Below are 26653 nucleotides of genomic sequence, written 5' to 3' on the forward strand. Positions count from 1 at the left end.
GCGCGACAAGAGTCCGAAGACTCTCTGACCTAAGAGTAACACTCTTGATGACTTGTGTCACGAGAACGCGAAGGTTCAGCGTGATTGTGCATGCCCCAAGAGGTTGTGTTGCGAGAACCCGAAGGGCTAGATCAACGGGAAAACAGGTCTCCCTTGTCACGAGACACCGAAGTGTCAGCGAGACTAAATGCACGAGAGCCCGAGGTTTCAGCAACTTGCTGTGAGAAAACGAAGGGATAAGCGCACCAGGAAACCGAAGTTTCCTTGTCACGAGACCCCAAAGGGTCAAAGATCGAGAATTCAAAGGCGAGAGCGATCTCTCTGAAGATAGAGTGAAACAAGGAAAAGCGCTCTATCTGACTTTTTCTAGAGCGGACGGAGACCCTCAAACTATTATGCGAAGAAGAGGGTTCGAGGTTAGGACGTGCTTTGCCCTTGGCCGCGCTCCTGTTTCTTAGATGATCCCTCGCATGACGACGACAGAGAGGCAGAACGATAACGAGAGGGAGCGTTCTCCTCGGGTTTGTGGCATGAGCGTATATAATCTCGAGGCAAGAAGTCTCGGGGAGAGACAGAATGCGAGAAAGAGCGAGAATGATAACGTTTCTTCCTATTTAGCCTGTCTCTTCGGCTAGAACATCTAGGTGAAGGCGTAAATGGGCGTGCGGGAGAGTGTTCTCGCACGTCTGTGCCAGCCTTAGGGCGCGCGCGCGCAGGAGAAAATTCCCTAGCGCGCAGTGGAATCATATGGGGCGCGAGGGTGTGCGCGCACATCCTTGCGGATGCGGGAGAAGGCTGGCGCCCATAAGCGTTGGCGCGTTGGTAAGCGCTGGCACGATGATAAGCGCTGGTGCGTTGGTAAGAGTTGGAGCGCGGGAGGAGGCAGCATGGCTGACTTGTCAGAAGTCCTTCTAACAGTAGAAAGTTGACGCGCAGGTTTTACCTGGCGCGTAGGATGGTGCGCAGTATGGCGGGCAGGAGAGTGAGGTGTTGGGCGCGTATGCGCACGTGCAGGAGAATGTTGGCGTGCGGGAGAGCATAGGAGAGCACTGGCGTGCAGGAGAGCCCCATTGCGCAGAAGATTGGTGGCGCACAGGAGTTTGCGCGCGGGTGAGCGCATGGCGCGTGATGGAGCTATGCTCTTGTTGGAGTGTATGCGCATGTTGGTGCATACGCTCTTGATGCTCATGTTAGGGTAAGGAGGAAGCGCTCTTAAGTTTGTGACGAGAGCGCTTAGTCTTGCGGCAAGACATCTCGTGAAGAGACAGAAGGCGAGGAAGAGCAAGAACGATTATGTCTCTTCCTATGTCCCCTGTGTCTCCGGAGAGAACGACTGGGCAAAGGAGTGCGAGCTCTCCTTTTCCTCTTCTCTCTCTCCCTCCTAGCCTCCAAAGAGGGAAGAACAAGGAGGAGGAGGAGGAGGAGGAGGAGGAGGAGGAGGAGGAGGAGGAGGAGGAGGAGGAGGAGGAGGAGGAGGAGGAGGAGGTACTGCGAAGACCACTTCTACATACTTGGCAGGGGAACCCTCAGAACACCCATGACCTCTGTAACAGGGCATAGGGGAAGAGGATCCACATCCAGCGGTGACATAAAGGCGCCATGAACACTTCCTCAAAATAGAGGACATCATCTAACAAAGAAAAAGAAAAAGGATTAAACAAAACTCAAAAAAGAAAGGCTAGTCTGCCAGGCAAATAAAGCAGGAGCAGTGATGTTACCACTGCGACGGCTAGAATTCGATTGAAGGTAAACAGCAGCGACCGACCGGCGGTAACACCACCACTAACAGGTGGGTAATTACCTGCCCGGTCGTTAACGACCTTGTTAAGGTTTTTCTGCCGTATTTTTCAGCTCGCGCTAGAATATCTCCTATAGTAAAGAATGAGGGTTTGTATCAAATGTAGGAACAAGAAGCATTCAAGGTAAATACTGGCTGGTTCAAAAGATTCAAGAAAAGATTTCAACTGCATAATGTGCGAGTGCAGATGAGGAAGGAACACGCTGTAGGTACTATACATGAAGACATTTCACATGTACCAGCATTATGATAATTTTAAGTAGCTTATGTTTCATTTAATATGTACTTTAAAATGACAAATTCGTAGATAATTTTCCTAGCGATACAAACCTTAGCTATTTACATAGGGTAATTACTTTGGCGACAGCCGATGACGAGCCATAAAGTTTTAACGAGGGTTTCCTACCCCACCGCTAGTTAGCGGGGGGTAGGGAGGGGTAGCTAGCTACCCCTCCCCTCTCACACACACTGGTGAAGATCCACTTTACTTAGAGGTAGGACTTATCTTGGGGGACAGGGCTGGCGGGCACATAACTGTAAATAGCTAAGGTTTGTATCGTTAGGAAAAATACAAATTATCTACGAATTTATCATTTGTTCCGTAACTGAATACAAACCAACGCTATTTACATGGGGAGACTTAACCCTTAGGAAGGGAGGTAAGTACCCTGCCATACTGGCTTTGGCTTGCCCGGGGGCTCCTAACCCGAGTTCATAAAGGAACTCAAGGGTTGGGGCCCCTGCGCCTCGCAGACAGCTGAGGGGCTGCTGCGGCCTACGCAAGTCGTGTGTGAAGGTGAGCAGTGACATGTCCTAGGAAGTTGACCTGGAGTTCTTTAGAGGGAAATCTAGGCTAGGACTACCCAATACCACCTCATCAGGGTATGGGGACATGACAGTATTACAACTTAATACTAGGAACACAAGGGAGCATGGCTTACCTGCAGAGGTTCGAGGTCAGCTGTGCAAAGGACCCAGGATGCTGTTTTTCTCCATGGGAGGAGAGGATGAAGAAAAGAAAAGGGCGAGACAGATCTTTTCATTCACACAGACTAAAACCGGGTAACAATGCCCTCAACCCTCTGCTACTTGTCCAATTAGGAGCCTGAGGTTAGACCAGCTGTTGTGCAGCCACCACAGGGCCGATAGAAAACGTATCGAGCCGTCTGTGTGTCACGTCTTGCAGGTAGTGGGCCGTGAAGGTGGTCTGACGCTTCCACACCCCAGCTTGCAGGACCTGCATCACCGAAAAGTTCTTCTTGAAGGCCAGGGACGTAGCAACGCCCCTGACGTCATGCGCCCTAGGGCGCCGTGACGGAGGAGGGTCAGAACTCAAGGCCAGGTGGATCACCTTGCAGATCCAGGCCGAGATGGTATTCCTGGTGACCCTCCTCTTCGTTTCCCCGGTGCTAACGAACAAGTTCCGCACCTGGGGGCGGGCTGCAGCTGTTCTTTTGAGATATAACCTCAGACTCCTGACTGGGCACAGTAGGAGATGGTCTGGGTCATCTGTTACAGAACGAGGACTCGAGACCTGGAAAGAGTCGAACCTAGGGTCCTGCACTCCCGGGTTCTGAGTCTTAGCAACAAACTCAGGGACGAAGCTGAACGTTACCTCCCCCCATCCCCTTGAATGGGTGACGTCGTAGGAGAGACCATGCAGTTCACTGACTCGCTTCGCCGAGGCCAGAGCTAGCAGGAACACCGTCTTCCAGGTAAGGTGGCGATCAGAAGCCTGGCGTAATGGTTCGTAGGGAGGCCTCTTAAGAGACCTGAGAACCCGAACCACGTTCCAAGGAAGAGGTCTCACTTCCGACTGAGGGCAGGTAAGTTCGTAACTCCGTATGAGAAGAGACAGTTCCAGCAAGGAGGAAATGGCCATTCCTTTGAGCCTGAAGGCAAGACTTAAGGCTGAACGATAGCCTTTCACTGCCGAGACTGAAAGGCGCATTTCTTCCCGCAGATACACAAGGAACTCCGCTATTGCTGGTAAAGTGGCATCGAGGGGAGAGATACCCCCTTCCACGGCACCAACCACAGAAAACTCTCCACTTCGCCTGGTAGACTCCTGCGGATGACCTGCGCAGGTGGCCAGACATCCTTTCCGCAACTTGTTGCGAAAATCCTCTCTCTTTGAGGGGATGCTGGATAGTCTCCAGGCGTGAACTCGAAGCGAAGCTACGGCTTTGTGAAAGATGTTGGTGTGTGGTTGTTTGAATAGCTCGTGACATGGAGGGAGCCCCCTAGGGATCTCCGTGAGGAGCTGCAGAAGGTCCGGAAACCACTCTGCGTGATGCCATAGCGGAGCTATCAAGGTCATCGAGAGGTTGACCGATGTTCTTGTCTTGTTGAGGACCCTCCTCATCAGACAGAACGGGGGAAAGGCGTACACATCGACGTTGTCCCACCGTTGTTGGAAGGCATCTTGCCAGAGGGCCTTGGGGTCTGGGACTGGGGAGCAGTACAGCGGAAGCTTGGTGTTCAATGCTGTAGCGAACAGGTCCACAGTCGGGGAACAACACAAAGTCAGGACTTTGTTGGCTATCCGAGGATCCAAAGACCACTCGGTACTCACTATCTGCGTCGCTCTGCTCAGACTGTCGGCGAGCACATTCCTCTTGCCCGGAATGAAGCGAGCCGCAAGTGATATCGAGTGGGCTTCGGACCATCTCAGGATCTCTACTGCAAGATGGGACAGCTGTTTCGAAAAGGTACCTCCCTGCTTGTTGATGTAAGCCACCACCGTAGTGTTGTCGCTCCTCACCACCACGGAGTGAATCACCAGATACTATTGGAACTGTTGAAGTGCCAGAAATACGGACTTCATCTCTAGCAGGTTTATGTGAAGGTACTTTTCTAATTCTGACCACAGGCCTGAGGCCCTGTGGTTCAGAACGTGGGCACCCCACCCCTTGTTTGATGCGTCCGAAAACAGCATCAAATCCCGGGTAGAGACGAGAAGATCCACTTCCTTTGGCAGGTTCTCGTCTACCACCCACCATCTGAGGTCCGCTCGTTCCGCAGATCCCATGGGGATCAGGATGTCCGGGAAGTCGAGTCCTTGACTCCACCGAGACTTGAGTCGCCACTGAAGGGATCTCATCCTGAGACGACTGTTGGGGACGAGACGGGTCAGGGAGGAGAGGTGGCCGAGGAGACGAAGCCACGACTGGGCTGGGAGTTCTTCTCGATTGAGGAAAAGTTTTGCAACCTTCCTCAGCCTTGCTATCCTTTCGTCTGATGGGAAGGCTTTGTGGAGATTGGTGTCTATGATCATGCCTAGATATACCAGTTTCTGAGAGGGCTGTAGAGAGGACTTCTCGAGGTTTACCACGATCCCCACCGAGCTTGTCTCGGTGGCGAAGAAGGGATGCCTCCGAGTCTGCCAGGATCAACCAGTCGTCCAGGTAATGGAGGAGACGGATGCCGATCTTGTGAGCCCATGAAGAGATGATGGTGAAGACTCTGGTGAACACCTGAGGGGCTGTGGAGAGACCGAAACACAGCACCTTGAACTGGTAAATCTTGTTGTCTAGGCAAAATCTCAGGTACTTCCTTGAAGACGGATGGATTGGGATCTGGAAGTACGCGTCCTTCAGATCCAGTGTGCACATGAAGTCTCGTGGTCTCACTGCAAGTCTGACCGTGTCTGCCGTCTCCATACTGAACGGAGTCTGCTTGACAAACCCGTTCAGTGTCGAGAGGTCGATGACTGGTCTCCAGCCTCCAGACGCCTTTCTCACAAGAAAGAGTCGACTGTAGAAGCCTGGGGACCCGTCCACGACCTCCTGGAGAGCGTCCTTCTCCAACATGGTCTGGACTTCAGCCCGAAGGGCCTGCCCTTTTGCCGATCCCATGGCAAAAGAGTTCAACGACACTGGATTCGCTGTCAGAGGAGGGAGAGATGCTGTGAACGGGACGCGATACCCTAGGGATATCACGGAGACTGTCCAGGCATCCGCCCCGAGTTGCTGCCACCTTGCTGCGCAACTCTGCAGGCATCCCCCCACTGGTGGACATGCGGGGGGAATGCCAACCCTAGCGCTTCCGGCCTCGGTCAGAGCCTCTAGGGTTCTTGCCTCCCCTGGAGGACTTTTTCCCCCTCCTGCCCTTGGCAGGAAAGGGCTTACACACCTTGGGCTTCGCTGCTACAGTAGTCTTCTTCGTATCCCTGACGGGACGGGGCTGCTGAACCGCCGGAGGCTTATAGGGCCTCGATGTTAGGGCCCTTTGGATGAGGGAATCCTGGTTGGATTTCCTCCACCTCTCGGCAGAGAGCTCCACATCCTTAGGCTCAAACAAGCTCTTACCGAGGACGGAAGAGTGTCTGAGCCTGCTCGACTAGGCGCTGGTAACCTTATGGTGGAACCTCTCGACAACAGCGTCCCTGCGTTTGAGGATCGTGTTGGCCCACAAGATCGAGACTTGGTGGGATAGGAACTCGATGGTCCGAGTACCCCAGAAGGGGAAAAGTTTCCAGCGCCTTCCTGGTGCTTTCCTTGGAGAGATCCTCGGAACGCACCAGGATGCCCAGAGACCCCAGCCAGATCCCGAGCCATGAAGTGGCTTGCATAGCGCACTTGATGACCTTCTCCTGGCTCTGGATCTCAGTGGCTGAGAAGGATACGTGCCGGTTGGAGAGCCTCTCGAGAGGGACTCCCCCCTGTGAGTCCTTCCACGGAATGATATAGGGGAAGGCTCAGCGCAGACTCCTCAAGGACTTCAAAGTACCTCCTCTGATGGACACGAGGAGGAGGGAGGAGCTTACTTCCGGCACTGGATCTACTGGAGGAGGCAAGCTCCGCGAGCTGGCCCTCGATCTTGTCTCTGGCGCTCTTCATCCCCTGGGACCAGGGCAATGCTGCGCTGGCTCTAGAGGGCTTCTGAGTGCCATAGATGCGATCCAGGACCGTGTCCTTACCCTCACGAGGTGGGACCTCAGGGTCTGGAATCCCATTAAGGTACCTCATGAGAGTCAGGACCTGCCAGAACGCGTGTTCTGACTCCTGGGGCTCGCCTCCAGACGGACTTGCAGCGAAGTCTCCAGACCCCAGAGGCTCTTCCTGGGGGGAAACGTGGGCATCCTCTACGGCTCTGGGCTGTTCCTGTCTGATCCTAGAAGACGATTTTGGAATCGTCTTAGAGTCCTTAGGTTCCCTCCTGGGAGGGATGCAGGACTCTAAAAGCAAAGGGGGCAAGTCCTTCTCCACCTCGGGACGAGGAGACCTCTCAGGAAGAGGAGGAACATCCACCATTGGTGCGATGGGGGAGTATTCCTGCTCAACCGACTCCCCTGAGGAGGGGTAAACCTCCTCCGCAGGGGAGGGCGAGAAGGTCTGAGGGGGAGTAGGATCCTTGCGCAAGGATCTACGCGGGGGCAGCACAGGCCCCGGAGGAGGATCCATAGGAGAGACTCCTCTCTTCCTTTTCAGGGGGGAGGAAGCTGCCGCTGGTTCGCGACCCGAATCAGTGTTGGCTTAATAGCCCGCACGAGAGCTTTGAGTAGGGTGTCGAACCAGGGCTGCTGACTGACAGCAGCGCTTTCAGACACTCCCTCTGAAAGGAAAGGGATCGACGGATCCCTAGGAGGAGTCGACACACGAGGGTTCGCCTGTCGGGCTGTAAGAGAAGAATCCCTAGACCTGTCAGAGGAGCGTTCCCCCTCTGGCGAGCGCGCTGGTCTGCGCTTGCGGGGAGGGGAACGTGACAAAGAAGAAACCGCCTGCCGGCGATCGCGCTGGGGCTCGTAAACCGGGCCCAAATCAGAATCGCGCGCGAGAGAAGGGCGCGAAGCTGGAAAATCGCGCGCGCGACCCGCGGGGGCGCGATGGTGTGCAGGTGGATGGTCGGGCGCGATGGCGCGATGGTGTGCAGGTGGATGGTCGGGCGCGATGGCGCGCTGGAGACAGAGCGGGAGCGTGGCCGAGAGGGCGCACGGAAGCCTGAGAGGGAACATGCCCGCGAGCGCGAGTGGGCGATGGCGTGGGCGTGAGGCGAGCTGGAACAGGAGGCGGCCAAACGCGCGGGCACGCAGTGATTTGGTGCAGCCCCAGAGGGCGAGAGATAACAGGAGCGCCCAAGCGGGTGTCCGGTAGGACTGGCCGAGGGAGCGATAGTGCGGGAGCAGGGTCGCGAGCGACCTGGGAACGAGAGGTCTGATGACGGTCTGGCTGGACCGGTTTACTCGCCTGTGCAAACGCTAGGTGCGCTGGCGATCGTGGGCGCGCGTATCAGGAACAGGTCGCGTCGGAGTTTGCTGCTTCGGAGGTCGCGAGGTGCGAGCCGCGTGAGGGCGTTCTGGAGTGAGTTGCGCCACCACCGCTGTCTTATAGACAAGCACGGGGCGTGAAGCAGGAACAGGGCGCGATTGGGGCGCATTGAGCGCGATCGCAGCATTAACAGATTCGCGCAGTTCCAGAGGCGGCCGTGAGCGCCCGTGCGCTGGCTTGGCAACCTCTGGGGCGATGAGCTGAGTCGTCGCAACCCGTGGTCGCGTTGGAGCTGTAACAGGAACTGCGCGCGGACGCGCATCGCGAACCTCTCTCATATCACGAGATTCCCTTGTATCGCGAACCTCCTTAGGTGGGCGCGATGGGCCCAAAGCAGCGCGTGGGCGTGTTGGGGTGCGCGTGAGCGCTGGAGCTGGAATCGCGCGGGGACGCGTATCACATCTCTCCCCCCCAGGGTGCAACGAGTCCGAAGGAACCTGTTGTGGGCGCCTGTGCGCCAACTCAGGAACCTCCTGGATCGCGCGCAGTGAAACAGGAACCGGGGGCCGGCGAGGTGCCGGAGGGTGCGTGAACGCTGAAGGCCACTGGGGCACCGGTGGACGCGTAGGCGCCTTATCAGGAACTGGCCGCAAGTGCGCAGGAGAGCGCGGCGGCGCTACAACAGGAGCAGGGCACGTTTGCGCAGTTGGGCGATTACGCGCTACATCAGGAACTGCAGGAGGGCAACGGGGCGCCAATGGGCGTGGGCGCGCAGGGGAACCCTGGCGAGCAACAGGAACAGTGGCGCGAACCCCAAAGGGTGAGCGCCGAGGCGCTTTGTCAGGAACGGCAGGAACAACAGCAACAGGGTGCGCAGGCGGAGCCTTACGCTTAGGGGCGAGCGGCGCAGTTGCGCGCTCAAGTCCCTGAGACCCCGAAGGGTCAGGAGGTTGCGCAGTGGCAGTCTCCGGCGCGTAAAGCGCGTCAGCAGCATTAGATGTAGATGGTTGAGGTGACAGCTCACATTGTCCCGAAGGACAACCATCCTCCGACGGGGATCGCGAACGGTCCCTGGAGAGGTCAAGGGTGGTAGCAGGTAGATCAGTTGAACGGCGAGTCGTCTCCTCCGCAGAGGACTGTGGTGACGACGAGCCAAAGAGGCGCCTCCTAACCCATTTGAAGGGGGAAGGAAGGCCTCTTCGGCGAAGGGGAGGACGAGCCTTCCGCCTTATACGCCCACGAGGGGCCGTGGGATCAGCAGGCTGACCATCAACAGGCCTCCGAAGAGGCGTCTCTACCAGAGAACTCCCCCGAGATGAAGTCTCAGCGGAAGGAGAGACCGTGGGACTAAGCTCCTCCCTCAAAGTATGTTCAGAGGGAGAGACAGAGCCTTCTGCTACCGCAGCCACAGGAACAGGAGTTTGGTCAGACCCACGGGATGTTTCCGACACAACAACGTCAACCACAGACAGAGGATCTATGTCCGCTGAGGTTGACGATTGTTCGGCAGCCGCACCCCGTTTGATCATACCAAACAAGACTTCCTTGGAGGGCGAACCCTGTAGCCCCAAGGAAGCCCAAAGCTGAAAAAGGTCATTGTTAGAAACAAATACCTCCTCCGAGGGGGGAGGGGCAGCCGCCTCGCTATGGTAGGCAACGACCTCTCCCTCGCCACGGGATCGGTTAATGACATCAACATTACGGTCTACTCTACCTCTCGCCGGCCTCTCGGAAGAGGCCGCCCAAGCGGGAGCTTCGGAGGAGGAACGGGCGGCGGAAGAGGAAGACTTAGGATTTTCTCTCTTCCGAGAAACCTCGGAAGGAGAAAGATCCCTCTTAGCCTTCTTCTTACGTCGCCGGGCAAACCTCTCCCACTGGGAGGTAGACCACTCCCTACACTCAATGCACAAATTCGAACTATCACACCGTTGGCCCCTACACTGGGGGCATAAGGAGTGTGGATCCGTTTCCACGGCCGACATAAAGGTCCCACAAGGGCGGCCGGGAAGTCCAGGGCCAGTACGCATTGTCAGTAGAGGCCAACTTCAAACACACTGCAAAAGAGAGAAAGCAAAATAGATTAATATGGCGGTCAAAGCGTGGGAGAGCACAGACAGGTCTGTTCTCTTCCCGAGCCAAAAGTAAAGTGGATCTTCACCGGTGTGAGGGGGGAGGGGTAGCTAGCTACCCCTCCCTAACCCCCGCTAACTAGCGGTGGGGTAGGAAACCCTCGTTAAAACTTTATGGCTCGTCATCGGCTGTCGCCAAAGTAATTACCCCATGTAAATAGCTAAGGTTTGTATTCAGTTACGGAACAAAACATTATATCACATTTTACATGTCACTATATTAATCCATGTACTTTCAGTAATATGACGTGGCAACATCTATCGTTCCTATGATGCACAGCTTGTCTGTCCTCGACCCTCTTCCTGATAAGGTTTCTTTTATTGTATCCCACGGATCTTGTGTTTACTCGTAACAGACATTAAGAACCTCCTTTTAAGGTGCCTCCTAGCCCCACCGATTATGACTAAGAAAGTTACCAACATATACAAGAGGAAGATTGTCGATGATATTGACAAAATTATTAAGGATATAGGCTATCCGGCAGAGTAAATATTTAATGTGGACGAAACGGAATTATTTGGGGAACGAATGCCAGCACGCACCTACACCCACAAAGAAGCAAAAATCATGCTCAAATTTAAATACTTCAGGTTAAGCTTACGCTTCTGCCTAATGGAAAAATCACGGAGTTCAGTTCAAACTGAAGCTTTCTATCATTTATCACTCTGAAAATCCGCGAGCATTCAAGAATGTGAGTAAGCACACTTTCCCCGTCTTCTACAGCTCGAATTGTAAGGCATGGAAGATGCAGGCGCTTTTCGAAGACTGGTTTATTGATTGTAACCTTCTAAGCCCAATAAACCTTAACAAATAATTTCATAATCATTTCACTTTATAAACTGACCTTTTTTCCCTTTTGAAAGCCTTACAAATATATAGGCCAGACTGCTATGAAAACTCCAAAATCTACTCTTAAAAATGGTCCTACCGTTATTCATGATAAAAAATTTAAATAAAATACTCACGGAGGCATCTACTTACAACAAATCACAATAAAACAACCAGCATTATGTCTATACCAATACTGTACATATTAACTCATGCAATCAAGTACAAAATATCAACTTACCCAAACATTAAATTTGACGTTCTTGTATGCAACAGTCTCTACATTGAATCCAACAGTTGGTATCGTAGTTACGGAATGACCTAGTTTTAACTTGTACAGAATTGTTGTCTTTCCTGCCGCATCAAGGCCCAACATCAAAATTCGTATCTCCTTATTGCCAAAGATTTTGCTTAATAATTTGCCCATTCTGCCTCGCCCTGTGAAGATCAAAAGAAATTATAAATGTTACAAAATAACATGACTTTAAATATAATGTTATTTACAAAAAGCAAAAAAAACCAAGTATGACAAATTCAGAGGTAATTTGTATTTTTCCTAACGATACAAACCTTAGCTATTTATAGGGGTATTACTTTCAGCGAAGCTGAAAGGACGAGTCATCAGAATCTATCTAAACCCATCACTCACACACCTGTGACCGAGCCTCACTTTGCTTGGAAGTAGGACTTCGACGGGGGACAGGGTTGGTGGACAAGTATGTATAAATCGCTAAGGTTTACATCGTCAGGAAAAATATGATTTACCTCCGAATATGACAAATTCGTAGATAATTTGTATTTTTCCTAACCATACAAACCTTAGCTATTTGAATAGGGTATTACTTTCGGCAAAGCTGAAATGGCGAGCCATTAGAATTTTAACGAGGGTTTACTACCCCCTCGCTAGTTAGCGAGGGGGTAGGGGAGGGGTAGCTAGCTAACCCTCCCCCCTCACACACCGGTGAACTAGTTCACTTAGCTTAGAGGTAGGACTTCCCAAGGGACAGGGCTGGCAGGCAAGTTTGATTAAATAGCTAAGGTTTGTATGGTTAGGAAAAATACAAATTATCTACGAATTTGTCATTTGTTCCATAACCGAAATACAAACCACGCTATTTAAATAGGGTGACTTAACCCTTAGGAAGGGTGGTAAGTCCCAACCGTTACTGGCTTTTTGGCTTTTGCCCGGGGACTCAGTATCTGAGTGTGTAAAACTCGAAATAAGGAGTCCCTGCACCTCGCAAGTACCTTGCTCTGCAAGGACCACGGCCTACGTAAGCGTGTGTGTGAGGGAATGAAGTGTGACTTGTCCTTGGAAGTTGACCTGGAGTCCATTAGATGGAATTCTAGGTTAGGACGTTCCCAATACCACCTCGTAAGGGTATAGGGGACGCGAAAGTATTATCTTAATACTACGAACACAAGGAAGTATGGTTTACCTGCAGTGGTTTGAGGTCAGCTGTGCAGAGAACCCAGGATGCTGCTTTCCCCAAGAGAGGGAAAGATGAAGAAAAAAATAAGGGCCGGGCATATCTTTTCCTTCATGCAGACTAACACCGGGTAACAATGCCCTAAACCTTCTGCTGCTTGTCCATTAAGGAGCCTGAGGTTTAAACCAGCTGTTGTGCAACCACCACAGGGCCGATAGAGAACGTATCAAGCCTCCTGTGGGTCACGTCTTGCAGGTAGTGGGCTGTGAAGGTCGTTTGACGCTTCCACACCCCTGCTTGTAGAACCTGCGTCACTGAGTAGTTTCTCTTGAATGCCAGGGACGTAGCGAGGCCTCTGACATCAAGTGCTCTAGGGCGACGTGACAGAGGAGGGTCTGGATTCGGGGAATGGTGGATGAACCTGCGAATCCATGCTGAGATAGTGTTCTTAGTGACCCTCCTCTTCGTCCTTCCTGTGCTCACAAACAATGCTTGCACTCGAGGACGAATTGCAACTGTTCTCCTAAGATAGAGCCTCAGACTCCTTACTGGGCACAGTAGGAGATGGTCTGGGTCATCTGTTACAGAACAGAAATTCGAAACCGGAAAGAGTCGAACCGGGGGTCCGGCACTCCTGGATTTCGAGTCTTAGCCACAAACTCAGGGACGAACCTGAACGTTACCTTTACCCATCCCCTTGAATGAGCGATGTCATACGGGAGACCATGAAGTTCGCTAACTCGCTTGGCCGAGGCCAAAGCAAGTAGGAACACCGTCTTCCAAGTCAGGTGGCGATCAGAAGCCTGGCGTAATGGTTCGACGGAGGTCTCTTAAGAGACCTGAGGACTCGAACCACGCTCCCTGGAGGAGGTCTCACTTCCGACTGAGGGCAGGTAAGTTCATAACTTCGTATGAGTGGTTCCAGCGAGGGGGAAAAGTCCATTCCTTTTAGCCTGACGGCAAGACTTAAGGCTGAGTGATAGCTTTTCACTGCCGAGACTGAAAGGCACATCTCTTCCCGCAAATACACGAAAAACTTCGCTACTGCTGAAATTGTGGCATCGAGTGGAAAGATACCCCTTCCACGACACCAACCACAGAAGACTATCCACTTCGCCAGGGTAGACTCCTGCGGATGACTTTCGCAGGTGGCGAGAAATCCTTTCCGCAACTTGCTGCGTAAAACCTCTCTCTGTGAGGAGATGTTGGATAAAGTCTCCAGGCGTGAAGCCGCAGCGATGCTACAGCTTTGTGGGAGATGTTGGAGTGTGGTTGTTTGAGTAGCTCGTGTTGAGGAGAGAGTTCTCTCGGGAGTTCCGTCAGGAGCTGCAGAAGGCCCGGGAACCACTCTGCGTGATGCCATAGCAGAGCTACCAAGGTCATTGACAGGTCGACCAATATTCTGGTCTTGTTGAGCACCCTTCTCATCAGACAGAACGGGGGAAAGGCGTAAACGCCGATGTTGACCCACCGTTGTTGGAAGGCATCTTGCCAGAGTGCCTTGGGGTCCGGGACTGGGGAGCAGTACAGCGAAAGCTTGAAATTCAAGGCTGTCGCGAACGGATCCACCGTCGGGGAGCCCCACAAAGTCAGGACTTTGTTGGCTACTAGAGGATCCAAAGACCACTCGGTACTCACGATCTGGGATGCCCTGCTCAGACTGTCGGCGAGAACATTCCTTTTGCCCGAAATGAAGCGAGCCGATAGTGGAAACGAGTGGACTTCGGTCCATCTCAGTATCTTTACTGCAAGATGGGATAGCTGTTGTGAAAAGGCACCTCCCTGCTTGTTGATGTATGCCACTACCGTGGTGTTGTCGCTCCTCACCACTACGGAGTGAATCGCCAGATACTGTTGGAACTGTTGAAGTGCCAGAAATACGGCCTTCATCTCTAGCAGGTTTATGTGGAGGCACTTTTCTGATTCTGACCATAGGCCTGAGGTCCTGTGGTTCAGCACGTGGGCCCCTCACTCTTCTTTTGAGGCGTCGGATGACAGCATCAAATCCGGGGGGAGGACGAGACGATCCACTCCCTTTCGGAGGTTTTCGTCTGTCACCCACCACTGAAAGTCCGTCTGTTCCGCAGGACCCATAGGGACCAAAACGTCCGGGGAATCGTGACCTTGATTCCACCGGGACTTGGGCTGCCACTGCAGGGATCTCATCCTGAGGCGCCCATTTGGAACTAGACGGGCCAGGGAGGAAAGGTGACTGAGAAGACGTAACCATGATTGGGCTGGAAGTTCTCGTTTGAGGAAAGGATCAGCGACCCTCCTCAGCCTTGCTATCCTGTCGTCTAATGGATAGGCTTTGTGGAGACTGGTGTCCAAGATCATGCTTAGATATACCAGTCGTTGAGCTGGAGACAGAGAAGACTTCTCTAGATTTACCATGATCCCTAGATCTTGGCAAAGTCTCAGAAGCTTGTCTTGGTGTCGAAGAAGGGGCGACTCCGAGTCTGACAGGATCAGCCAGTCGTCCATATAGCAGAGGAGACAGATGCCGATCCTGTGTGCCTACGAAGAGATCAGGGTGAACACTCTGGTGAATACCTGAGGTGCTGTGGAGACCGAAACACAGCACCTTGAACTGGTAGATCTTGTTGTCTAGGCTGAATCTTAAGTACTTCCTTGAAGACGGATGGATTGGGATCTGGAAGTACGCGCCCTTCCGATCCAGTGTACACATGAAGTCTTGTGGTCTCACTGTAAGTCTGACCGTGTCTGCGGTCTCCATGCAGAACGGAGTTTGTTTGACAAACCTGTACAGAGCTGAGAGGTCGATGACTGGTCTCCAGCCTCCAGACGCCTTCTTTACAAGAAAGAGTCGACTGAAGAAGCCTGGGGAACCGTCGACGATCTCTTGGAGAGCATCCTTCCTTAGCATGGTCTCGACTTCTGCCCGTACGGCTAGCACCTTTGCCGATCCCATGGCATAGGAGCTCAATGACAATGGATTCGCTGTCAGGGGAGGTAGAGATGTTGTGAACGGGACGCGATATCCCTGACTGATTACGGAAATCGTCCAGGAATCGGCCCCGAGTTGCTGCCACCTGAATGCGCAACTTTGTAGGCATCGCCCCACTGGTGGACATGCAGGGGAATGCCAATCCTAGCGTTTGCGGCCTCGGCTATTGCCTCTAGGATTCTTGTCACCCCTGGCTTTTTGCCCTTCTTGTCTTTGACAGAAAAGGGCTGCTGCCAATTTCGTCGTCTTGGACGGGTGAGATGGTTGAGGTGCTGGAGGTTTGTAGGGCTTCGTTGTGAGAGCCCTTTGGAGGAGAGAGTCCTGATTGGATTTCCTCCACCTCTCAGCTTCCTGTTCCACATCTTTGGGCTCAAACAGACTCTTTCCCATAAGGGAAGAGTGTCTGAGCTTGCCGACTTTGAAGGCCGAGACCCTCGAAAGGAACCTTTCTGCCACCGCATCACGTCCTTTCAAGATCGAATTGGCCCACAAGTTCGAGGCTTGGTGGGCCAGAACTCAATGGTGCAGGAGCCCGAAAGGAGGAAGGTCTCCGGTGCCTTCCTGGTGCTTTCTTTGGACACAACTTCGGATCGCAACACGATGCCAAGAGACCCCAACCAGACGTCCAGCCACGAAGTAGCCTGCATGGCACACTTTTGGACCTTCTCCTGGCTTAGGATCTCTGTCGCCGAGAAAGTCACTTGCCGACTAGAGAGTCTCTCGAGAGGGACTCCCCTGGTATGCTCTTCCACAGAGTGCAACGGAAGAGCTATGCCTGGCTCCTCCATGATCTCAAAATACCTCCTCTGGTGGAGGTGGGAGGAGCTTGTTGCCAGTTGTGGAACGGCTGTAGGAGGCGAGCTCGGAGAGTTGGCCGTCAACCTTACCCCTAGGCACTCTTCGCCCCTTGGAACCGGGGCAAAACCGCACCGGCCTTAGCAGTTTTCTGAGTGCCAAAGACTCGGTCAGGACTGTGTCCTTGCCCTCACGAGGGGGAACCTCAGGGTCCTTGAACCCATTGAGATGCCTCATCAGAGCCAAGACCTGCCAGAAGGCATGCTCAGACTCTTGCTGCTCCCCCCCTGGAGAGCTGGCAGCAAAGTCTCCCGTCCCCAAAGGCTCTACTTGGGGAGACTCTTAAGAGTCCTTCGGTTCCCTCCTAGGAGAGATACGGGACTCCAACAACGAAGTCTGAGGGCTCTTCTCGCCCCAACATGGGATGATTCTCCTGGTCGAGGTGGGGTTTCTCCCATTGGTGCAGTGGGAGAAGGCCTCACCTGGATGGGAAAAACCCAGTGGTCGTGCACGAGACCGTTGAAAACACTCTCGCGCGCGTGAGCAGGAATCAGATTGACGTGCAGGAACAGAATGAAGAGCCCGTGCCTCTCTTGCGAACAACAGAGGTGAACACTTCGTAGAAGAGACTTGAAGACACTGGTGATGGCGCCCCTTAGGGCCGTTGGATCAGCAAGCTGACCTATAAGGAGCAATCCTCCGAAGAGGAGTCCTTTTGAGTGGCCCCCCTCGCGAACGAGAGAGGTCACAAGACAGATCCTGCAGCTGCTTAGCCCCTTGAGCATAGCTGCAGGTGCGACCGCTCAACCCCTAGAGCATAGCCACCTGAAGTTTTCAACGCCCAGCCTTGCAACCGCTCAGCTCCTTGAGCAAGGTTACAAGTGCGGTCGCTCAGCACCAAGAGCATAACCGCCCCAGGACCAGGAAAACCCATCCAGGAATTATTAAGGTATGAGAAGTTCCCCCTCTGCAGGGGAAAAAACTCACACCTGGGAAGGGAACCTCCCTCGGAAGGGAAGTTACCTACCCCTGGAGGCGAACCTCCTTAGCATTCTAAGATGAACTAAAGAGCTGACAGTTGTCACGGGAGAACTTCTAAGAGAAGGGAACACGCCCATGACGATGTCCTAGAGAGACGGCAGCAACAGCAGACTCCCCAGGTACCAACAGGGCAGCTCTGCTTCGTTGGCACACTTTAGGCAAACGAAGAAAAACTGCATCGTTAGCTGGGAAAATAAAATAAATAATTAGTTAACAGAAATTCCCCCGGGAGTAACTCCGAAGAGAAAACCCCGAGGGAATAGAAACAAAAGAGTTACAAATTAAGTATGCGCCCTCCTCCCCCACTGACATTCAAGGGAGAAGGGGGAGGACGGAGAACTGTAACAAAAACAGAATGATAACAGAATTATAATTATGTAATTCATCTAAGAATGTTCACAAAAAGTAAGAACCACTGACCCCCGAAGGGAAGTGTTCTCCAAGAATGCTGACAAGTTAAAAAAACAATTAGATTTATTAGATTTCATTAAAAATAACTGAGGCAAATAAACGGAATAGCAACCCAACCCGCACAGGAAAGTAGCTTCCGTAATAGTACGTAGTAGTAGTAAAAGGGTGAACGACCTCGAGTAGAGAGAGAGACCGTAGTCAATCTAAACTCCCACGTTCCCTTCGCTGAGAATCCAAGTTCCCCGTAGGAGAGGAGGAACAGCAGAGAAAACAGATGAATGAAGAAAGTCCAGCGATGACGATTCCCTACGGCGGCCGAATTATCGGAAGCCGAAGGAATGACCGAAGGACCAAGGGAGAGGCCGCGCCCCATGAAGTGAAACCATGGTGGCCTGGTACTACGCCGGTGACGTTGTCGTACACTACACACACAGCACAAACACTGAAAAGGAAACTTACAATATTTCTATACATAAATATATACATATCCATAAAGAATGTTTATATATATATTAAGTATAAGAAAAAGTAAAAGTCAAAAAGCATTAATGGCTGCCAAAGCGGGGGTGGGAGCAGACATGTCTGCCCATCACCCGAGCCAAAAGTAAAGTGAACTAGTTCACCGGTATGTGAAGGGGGAGGGGTAGCTAGCTACCCCTCCCCTACCCCCTCGTTAAAATTCTAATGGGTCGACATTTCAGCTACGCCGAAAGTAATACCCTATTTAAATAGTGTGGTTTGTATTTCGGCTACGGAACAATTGCCATTTTTTCAGTAATTGGAATACAACTACTTATAGGGGCGACACCCATTAGGAGGGTGGATGTCCCTGCCAATATATTTTTTGGCCTTCCCGGGGTACACCCTATTGTGAAGGGTTACGTGCACAAATAAGGAGACCCTAATACCTCACTAAATCCTTAAACCTACTAAGCATGGTCTGTGGCCTACACAAGCTGTATGTGGTGATATACTAGCAATGTGACTGTCAAGATAAAAGTTATTCCGAGTCTTGTAGGAAATAACCGATGAGACCAGGATGCTGATTTCCCCCAAGGGAGGGGAGTATGAAGAAAGGAAAAGAGCAAGACATTACTTTTCCTTCAACCTTCTGCTACTTGTCCAATAAGGAGCTTGAGGTACTAAACCAGCTGTTGTGCAGCCACTGCATGACCGATAGAAAACGTATCGAGGTTCCAGAGGGTCACGTCTTGCAGGTAGTAGACAGGGAACGTAGTTTGGCTTTCCCCACACCAGCTTGCAATACCTGCATCACAGTAGTTCATTTTGAAGGCCACTGATGTAGCTACGCCTCTGACATCATGGGCTCTAGAATGATGTACTGGAGGAGGATCAGGATTCAGGGCAAGGTCAATGACCCTGTGAATCCATGCAATGTGTGTTGTTCTTGATCATCCTTGTTTCTGCCCGTGCTGACGAAGAGCAAGGGCACTCTGGGCCGAGCTGCAGCCATTCTCTTAAGGTAGTGCCCCAAACACCTTACTGAGCATAGTAATAGATAATCTGGGTCGTCAGTAAAAGAGCAGAGACTCGTTATCCGGAAAGATTCAAATCTAGGATCAAAAACTCCCGGATTGTGAGACATTGCATCAAACTCAGGGACAAAGCTGAAGATTACCTCTCCCCATCCCCTTGAATGGGCAATGTCATATGAGAGACCATGAAGTTCGCTAACTCGTTTGGCCGAGGCCAAGGCAAGCAAGAACACCGTCTTCCAAGTCAGGTGGTGATCTGTTGCCTGGCGTAATGGTTCGTAGAGAGGTCTTTTTAGGGAGCAAAGAACTCGAGTCATATTCCATGGGGGAGGTCTTACTTCCAACTGAGGATAGGTAAGTTCATAACTTCGTATGAGAAGGGAAAGTTCTAGCAATGAGGCAATGTCCATTCCTTTCAGTTTAAAGGCGAGATTTAAGGCTGAGCAATAGCCTTTAACCACTGAAAATGAAAGGCTCATTTCTTCCCACAAATACACGAAAAACTCCGCTATTGCTGGAATAGTGGCCTCAAGTGGATCGAGACCCCTCCCACGACGCCAATCACAGAAGACGTTCCACTTCGCCTGGTAGACTGAAGCTGATGACCTTCACAGGTATCCAGACATTGAGAAAATCCTCTCTGAGTGAGGAGATGCTGGACGTAGCAAAGCTACTGCCTTGTGATAGATGTTGACATGTGGCTGTCTGAGTAAATTGTGCCGTGGAGGAAGTTCTCTTGGCGGCTCTGTCAGGAGCAACAGAAGGTCCAGGAACCATTCTGCGTGATGCCATAGCAGAGCTTTGATGCGAAGAGACGTCTCTTGGTCGAAGGAGCAGGAGCACACTGAAGGCAAAGCAGAGGATGAACACTGCGAGGTCTTATACCACCGGCACGACGATGTATGAGCATGGGATCCATAAGCTGACCATCAGCAGGCTTCCGAAGGAGTCTCTATGTGAGACCCTTTATTGGAAAGGGGAACACTAGCTGAATAGACTTTCCTCAGATATTGCCCCCCCCCTCCCCGCAACAAGTTTGTCAGAGGAAGGAGCTCAGACCTCGGCAGCGGCGGAAGATGAAGAAGACGCAGCCGTAGGAGCAGCTGGCAGGCAGCAGACGAGCTCTCCAAAACAACGTTGACAAGGGACATGGGGTCGATGTCTGACGCTGATGCAAGATGAACATCCGCACCCCTGGTGCAAGACCCGCAGCAATGCCTCCTTAGAAAGAGCACTAGGCAAACCCAACGACGGCCACATCTGTAACAAGGGAGAAAGAGACATGGCCTCGCTCAGGGGGGAGAGCCGGGGCAACCCCACTAGGGGAGGCAGCACCGTCTCTTGAGGACCGAGGTTGGCCAGGAGTTTAACGGCCCATACTACTACTCGTTGCATCTCCCACCCCCGGGAGGATGCTGTTCAAGTAGGAACTTCGGAGGACGGTCGGGAGGAGGAAGAAGCAGCCTTGGTATTTTTCTGTTTCGAAGAAGCCTTCAAAGAAGAATCCCGCTTAGACTTCTCCTTCCGTCTATGCCCATACCTTGCCAACTGGGAAGCAGACCACTCCCGACACTCATCATATTTGTTGTCTACATAGTGTCCTCTGCAGACGGGGCAATGGCTGTGGGGATCCGTCTCCACAGCAGACTACCTTCCCGCAGATGCTGCCCTCGTCCACACGGCCGCAGAAGAAACACAGCACACACACACATTGAAAATAGAAAGCAAAAAATAGTTAATGGCAGTCCAAATTGGAGGAGGAAGAGCAGTGACAATCATTCATCATCTGAACCAAAAGCAAAGGCTCAGTCATCACAGGTGGGCGAGTGGATGGGTAGTTAACCCTCGCTAAATTCTAATGGCTCGTCCTTTCAGCTTCACCGAAAGTAATAGCCATATAAATAGCGTCAGTTTGCATTCCAGTTACGGAACAACTTGTTATTCTAATATTAAAAAAACAACAAATGGATACAGTAATTAAAAGAACAGGTTAATAATAATAACTCGATCATCCTCAATGTAAAATCATGTTAATGGACAGAATGCACTTTTGCAGATCTGCCACAATAGCAATAAAAGATTGCATCAAACAACTAAAAAAAAGACTATATAAAATTCTCATACAAAACTGTATTTGATAAATCCAAAAATTTACCAAACTCCGAACAAACTAAGTACAAGTTTAGAATTATTCTCCACTAAAACCTTACAAACATAAATGACAACTAAGGTTGTCTTGAATATTGAGGCAAAATCATAATAGAATATTAATTATGTATATAATCTAAATACAGTACAGCACAAGAGTAAAAACATAAGGCATTTTGTAGGTTTTATTGCTCATACAGTACTATACTCAAAATATAAAGTACTGATATAACCTCATGTTTATGACCTATTACCTTTCCCTAATAAATCAACAGGTGTCCAATTCAAATCATAGGGGGAAATCAAGATTCAAAACTCACTAAGAATAGCAGACAACAACGATTAGTTGACCATGTGAGGCGTATTTCAAAGAAAAATACTCTGAAAATATTACAGTTGAATACTGTAATCTACTGTGATAGCAATGTATAACAAATTTCACTACCATTATTACTATTATAAGGTAATCAAGACAAAGAATTTACTATGGAAAATACTGGCAATAATCTTAGTTCATGTTTGTTCACAAACACTTCAAACAAATGAACTCCAAAATTTAGCAGCTCCAATTCTGTAAACTACCATCACCTGACTCAAAGACACCTAAATACAACAGAGTTGTCGGCAGTGATGAAAATAAAAGATATCTTTTGACTAACATTTCTAATACCAGCAAGATTTACACGGCAGTGTACACAGATAAGAAATGTTACTTTCTTCGCAAAGAAAATCTGTTATCTACAAGTTTACCTTTGTATAAATAAAAATGAAAAAACTGCATTCCTCATGTGATCATGAGCTACATTAATTCTTTTTAATATGAGGAAAATATCACTTATACATCACACACACATCTAACAAACCATTAGACGAGCATATACATTCAACTAAATTATATTGCGATTATAATTGATATGTATGCAGACTGTACTCCTTAAAAGTATTCAGAATTAAAATGGGAAAAAGAAAAATTTTGAGCAAATGGATTTTATACTAAAATATAGTCATTCAAAAAATGAATGTGAAATCTTGCAGACATTATATTATGTTATATAAATACTACTAAACCTGTTGATAGAGAATTGGGGCAAACATAAAAAAGGATAATTAGGTTATATAAATACTACTAAACCTGTTAATAGAGAATTGGGGGCAAACATAAAAAAGGATAATCCTACCAACCACCTGTGTGGTTAGTATACATTACAGAGGTACATTTGGTCAAATGGATTAAATCAACGTTTATCAAAATACTACAGCAAATGGAACAAATGGCCTATCTTTTACACAAGTAGGTAAACAGCAGAGCCAAGCTATTCCTGTTTATTTATTATTCACAATGTTTGACAGCACTGACAAATTCTCCAAGATTTTTCTTCCCAGATTCTTGTACTGGATGGCTCACAATACTTGAAAACTTAACACAAATGTTCACCCAGATAACCTACCGCTAAAATAACACGTAGCACCTAAAGTACTACATACAATAAAGTCAAGGTACTTTGGCAGTCGTCAACTTTCCTATATAAATCAGGGTTTGTCCAAAATCTTAAGTCAATTTTGCCAACTTTTCTTACATTACACATTGGTTATAAGCGAGACGTGGATAGGGAACAATAGACGAACCAATATCAATTACAGTTCACCACATTCTAATCTTCAGCCATTTCTATAACTTTTACAAAATGCAAAATAATTCTTCCAGCCAAATAAGAAATTTGTTTTAATTGCCAAGAGCTAGAGGGATGCTTAGCCGTCAACTCCCACCTAACAAGGGGGAAAGGACGCCAAATATGGCAGCAAAAAAAGTTATAATAATGGTAATTATTAGTTTCCTACTACCCTATGAAATGGCATAAGCCCAGCTTTCACACTTACGAAGAACATAAATGATTGAAAAATGCGCACCTGTAAATAAGATATTTCAGGGGCTCTGTAAACACTAACACTCAAGCAATAATCTGTTTTGGTCAGAACCAGTTGTTATAGACAAAGTCAGCCTATACAGCCTACCGCAAAGTGCCAAAACAAGCCAATTCTTCCAACACAAGATGGTTGAATTACCGTAAAAAACAGCTACGCGTACAAAGTCTGCTCAAGTTGAAACTCCTATGCACGCAAATAAATTAAGATCTAACTTGCGGGCCTCACCCATGCTAGTGTAGACAAACACCAGTACAACTAGGTAACCGAAAAGAAGACTTTATTTGCGTAAGAGAAAAACGAGTACATCCCAATCATTCACAAATCAAAAGAAACTTTAAGATACGACTAGTAGGAACACGACATACAAAGTTACTATTAAAAGAGTGGGGACTTGCAGGGGGCTCGCGCCTCTGAGTAGGAACACGCATTATCCTAGGTTGGGCTAGGATGAAATGTGACATTCTAATGTTTACTAGAGGTGTGGAGGTAAAGATTTAAGTGAACTAGTAACGGCTGATGATGATGACATTGACAAAAGTGTTGAACGTTTCTTTACCAAAAACCCTCTTTTAAACACCAATCCAAAATACATCCTAACCTAACTAGAGTTCTAGGGCCTATCCTGATCATGAAGGTCTTAATTCATTCAAAATCCTGTTAAAATTTACTTGAGCAGTTACTCATGAATGAAAAGAACAAATATTTAGCATATAGCTTAATCTAACAGAGTTGATAGATTAGTCTAACCTAGCAGAGGTGACAGGTTAGTCTAACCTAGCAGAGGTGACAGGTTAGCCTAACCTAACAGAGGAAATTGGTTCACCTAACCTAACAGAGGTGATTAACCTAAACCAGAAGAGGTGATAAGTTAGCCTAACCTAACAGAGGTGATAGGATAGCCTAACCTAACAGTGGTGATAGGTTAGCCTAACTTAACAGAGGTGATAGGTTAGCCTAACCTAACAGAGATGATTGGCCTGCCTAACCTAGCTAAGGTGATTGGTTAGCCTAATTAAACAGAGGTAATTGGTTAGCCTAACCTACCAGAGGTAATTGGTTAGCCTAACCTACCAGAGGTGATTGGTTAGCCTAACCTAGCAGGAGATAGGTTCATCTAATCTAGCAGAGGTGATTGGTTACCTTACCCTAGTTGAGGTGATTGGTAAGCCTAAACTAGCAGAAGTTATTGGTTAGCGTTAGCTTAATGGTTAGCCTAACCGTGCAGATGAGATTACCCTAAACCTAATTGCAGATGTGAATGGTCACCCTATATAGGCCTATGTATTACAATGAATGGTTAGACTAAACCTAATTGCAGATGTCAATGGCTAGCCTCGACCTACTTACAATGTCAATTGCTAGCCTACATCTAATTGCAGATGTCAATGGCTAGCCTAGACCTAACTACAGTTGTCAATGGCTAGCAGAGACCTAATTACAGATGTGAATGGTTAGCCTGGACATATCAGCAATTTTAATGGGTAGCCTAGGCCTATGTGCAGATGTGAATGATTATCCCATTGTAGACCTATTAAATATAATGAATGGTTACACTAGACCTAACTGAAAATGTCAATGACTAGCCTAGACCTAATTACAGATTTGAATGGTTAGCCTAGACATATCTGCAGATGTCAATGATTAGCTTAGACCTACCTGCAGGTGTTGAAGGCTAGCCAAATGTAGACCTATGTACTAAAGTGAATGGTTAGCCTAGACTTATCTGCAAATGTTGATGGGTAACCTAAGCCTATGTGCAGATGTGAATGAGTAGTCCATTGTAGACCTATGTACTATAATGAATGGTTAGGCTAGACCTAACAGCAGATGTCAATGACTAGCCTAGACCTAACTACAGATGTGAATGGTTAGCCTAGACCTAACTGCAGATGTCAATGAATGCTTAGACCCAACTGCAGGTGTTAAAGGTTAGCCCAATGTAGAACTATGTACTAAAGTGAATGGTTAGCCTAGACCTTTGTGCAGATGTAAATGATTAGCAAACCTTGCCAATTATATTAATCATCCTTACCTATGGTTAGCCTATAGGCCTAACTTTGTAGGAAAACCCAACGGTAGCCTGACCACAATCTGTTCAATTTCCGCCCCCATCCGGATCCACCACCACAAGGAATGTTTTATCCGTTTTGCGTCTATTTAACCAAATTTCTTCCAGACTTAGACCTACTGGAAAGCCCTGGCTTTTGACACCTCGGCGCCTAGCAAGACTGAGACAGGGAGTCCCAATTTTTATTTAGGATTTCGCCGAAAAAAAAAAAGAATCAATGGAAATGGAAAAGCCGACACGGCCGAAGCCTTACCTTAACATGTAGCAGATGATTTTGGGGGAAGAATTATAAAAAAAGAATTAATGTACAAAACCAGGTTGGAATTTTGGTCTCCGCCGCGATAATTAAGCTCTTTTCGACTTCTTCCTCATCATCATCATCATCATCCCGTTGGTGTCAGCGGTTGGAGGAGTTTCTCTCCCTCTCTCTCTCTCTCTCTCTCTTTCACTCTCTCTCTCCCTCTTTCTCTCCCTCTTTCTCTCTCTCTCTCACCGTGTCTCACTCCTCCCTAAAAGTTAAATCATAAACAAAGTAGTTCCCCCACCCTAAGCTTATTTCCTTATTTCCGGGGGTTCGGGCACTCCGTGGGCATCCCTGGATAGCGAGGCGAGTCTCCTGAAGAGGGGGAAAACTCCTGACGAAGGAGAACCTCTGGGAAATTTTGACGTCTAATATATCCTTCCGCTCTAGCCACTAACCGGGTCAAAAGACGAACACGATGCACAACCAACCATTCACTCCTCTCTCCTCTCCCTCCCCCTCCCGCCCCCTCTCCCTAGGATCGCTCCCCCTAGCGGCATTCACTCCTCCATTCCCCCTCCCCCCTTCTGACTCCTCCATTACCCCCACCGCCGCTGCTACCACTACGGCCGCCACTATCACCTGTCACCGCCTCCTACTCTACCGCCTTCTTTCCTTCCCTTTTACTCCATTTACCTTAATTCTAACTGTTTCTTCCTTCGATAAAGCTAGGAATTAGATGGGGATGCCCCGAAGGAGTGCATGGCGACGGATGAAGGCGCCGTAAAGTTGCGTAACTTCGGTTAAATTGCTTTGGAAATACCGAAGTGGTGATATCATCCTTCATTCTTCCTACCGAAGGGACTGTCACAGTCGTTTAGCTAATGACTCATGTTCGATGCCCATGGGCACAGGTCATGGGTCTCAGAGCCAACGGGATGGCGCCCTTTGCACCTTCGAAGGTTCTTAATGAATGACCTAAGCTTTAACCCCGAGTCCTTGACCCATAAGCCCTTCGTGAGGTGACAGAAGGAAAGGTCACGGGTCTCACAGCAACGGGATGGCGCCCTTTGTACCTTCTTAGGTCCTAAATGAATGAACTAAGCTTTGTCCCGAAGTCCTTGACCCATAATCCCTTGGTGGGGGTGACAGAAGGAAAGGTCA

At 49.5% G+C, this 26653-nt stretch overlaps 1 protein-coding gene across 3 annotated transcripts in view; it reads right to left on the minus strand.

Annotated features, from left to right (window-relative positions):
* Nucleotides 1-25950, minus strand: part of LOC137621585 (ADP-ribosylation factor 6) — a 41396-nt gene extending 15446 nt beyond the window's left edge. Inside the window, exons 1-2 of one of the 3 annotated variants that reach the window (XM_068351998.1) lie at nucleotides 25794-25950; nucleotides 11207-11403 (exon numbers count right to left, since the gene is read on the minus strand). In XM_068351998.1, coding sequence (XP_068208099.1) covers nucleotides 11207-11392 — 186 coding nt within the window. In that variant the 5' untranslated portion in view covers nucleotides 11393-11403; nucleotides 25794-25950. Of the gene's footprint in view, nucleotides 1-11206; nucleotides 11404-25212; nucleotides 25414-25501; nucleotides 25721-25793 lie in introns of those variants that run through there. The other 2 variants (XM_068351996.1, XM_068351997.1) reach the window with 2 other exon arrangements.
* Nucleotides 25951-26653: the final 703 nt, after the last annotated feature.

This window comes from Palaemon carinicauda, chromosome 28, assembly GCF_036898095.1.
Source record: "Palaemon carinicauda isolate YSFRI2023 chromosome 28, ASM3689809v2, whole genome shotgun sequence".
NCBI lineage: Eukaryota > Metazoa > Arthropoda > Malacostraca > Decapoda > Palaemonidae > Palaemon > Palaemon carinicauda.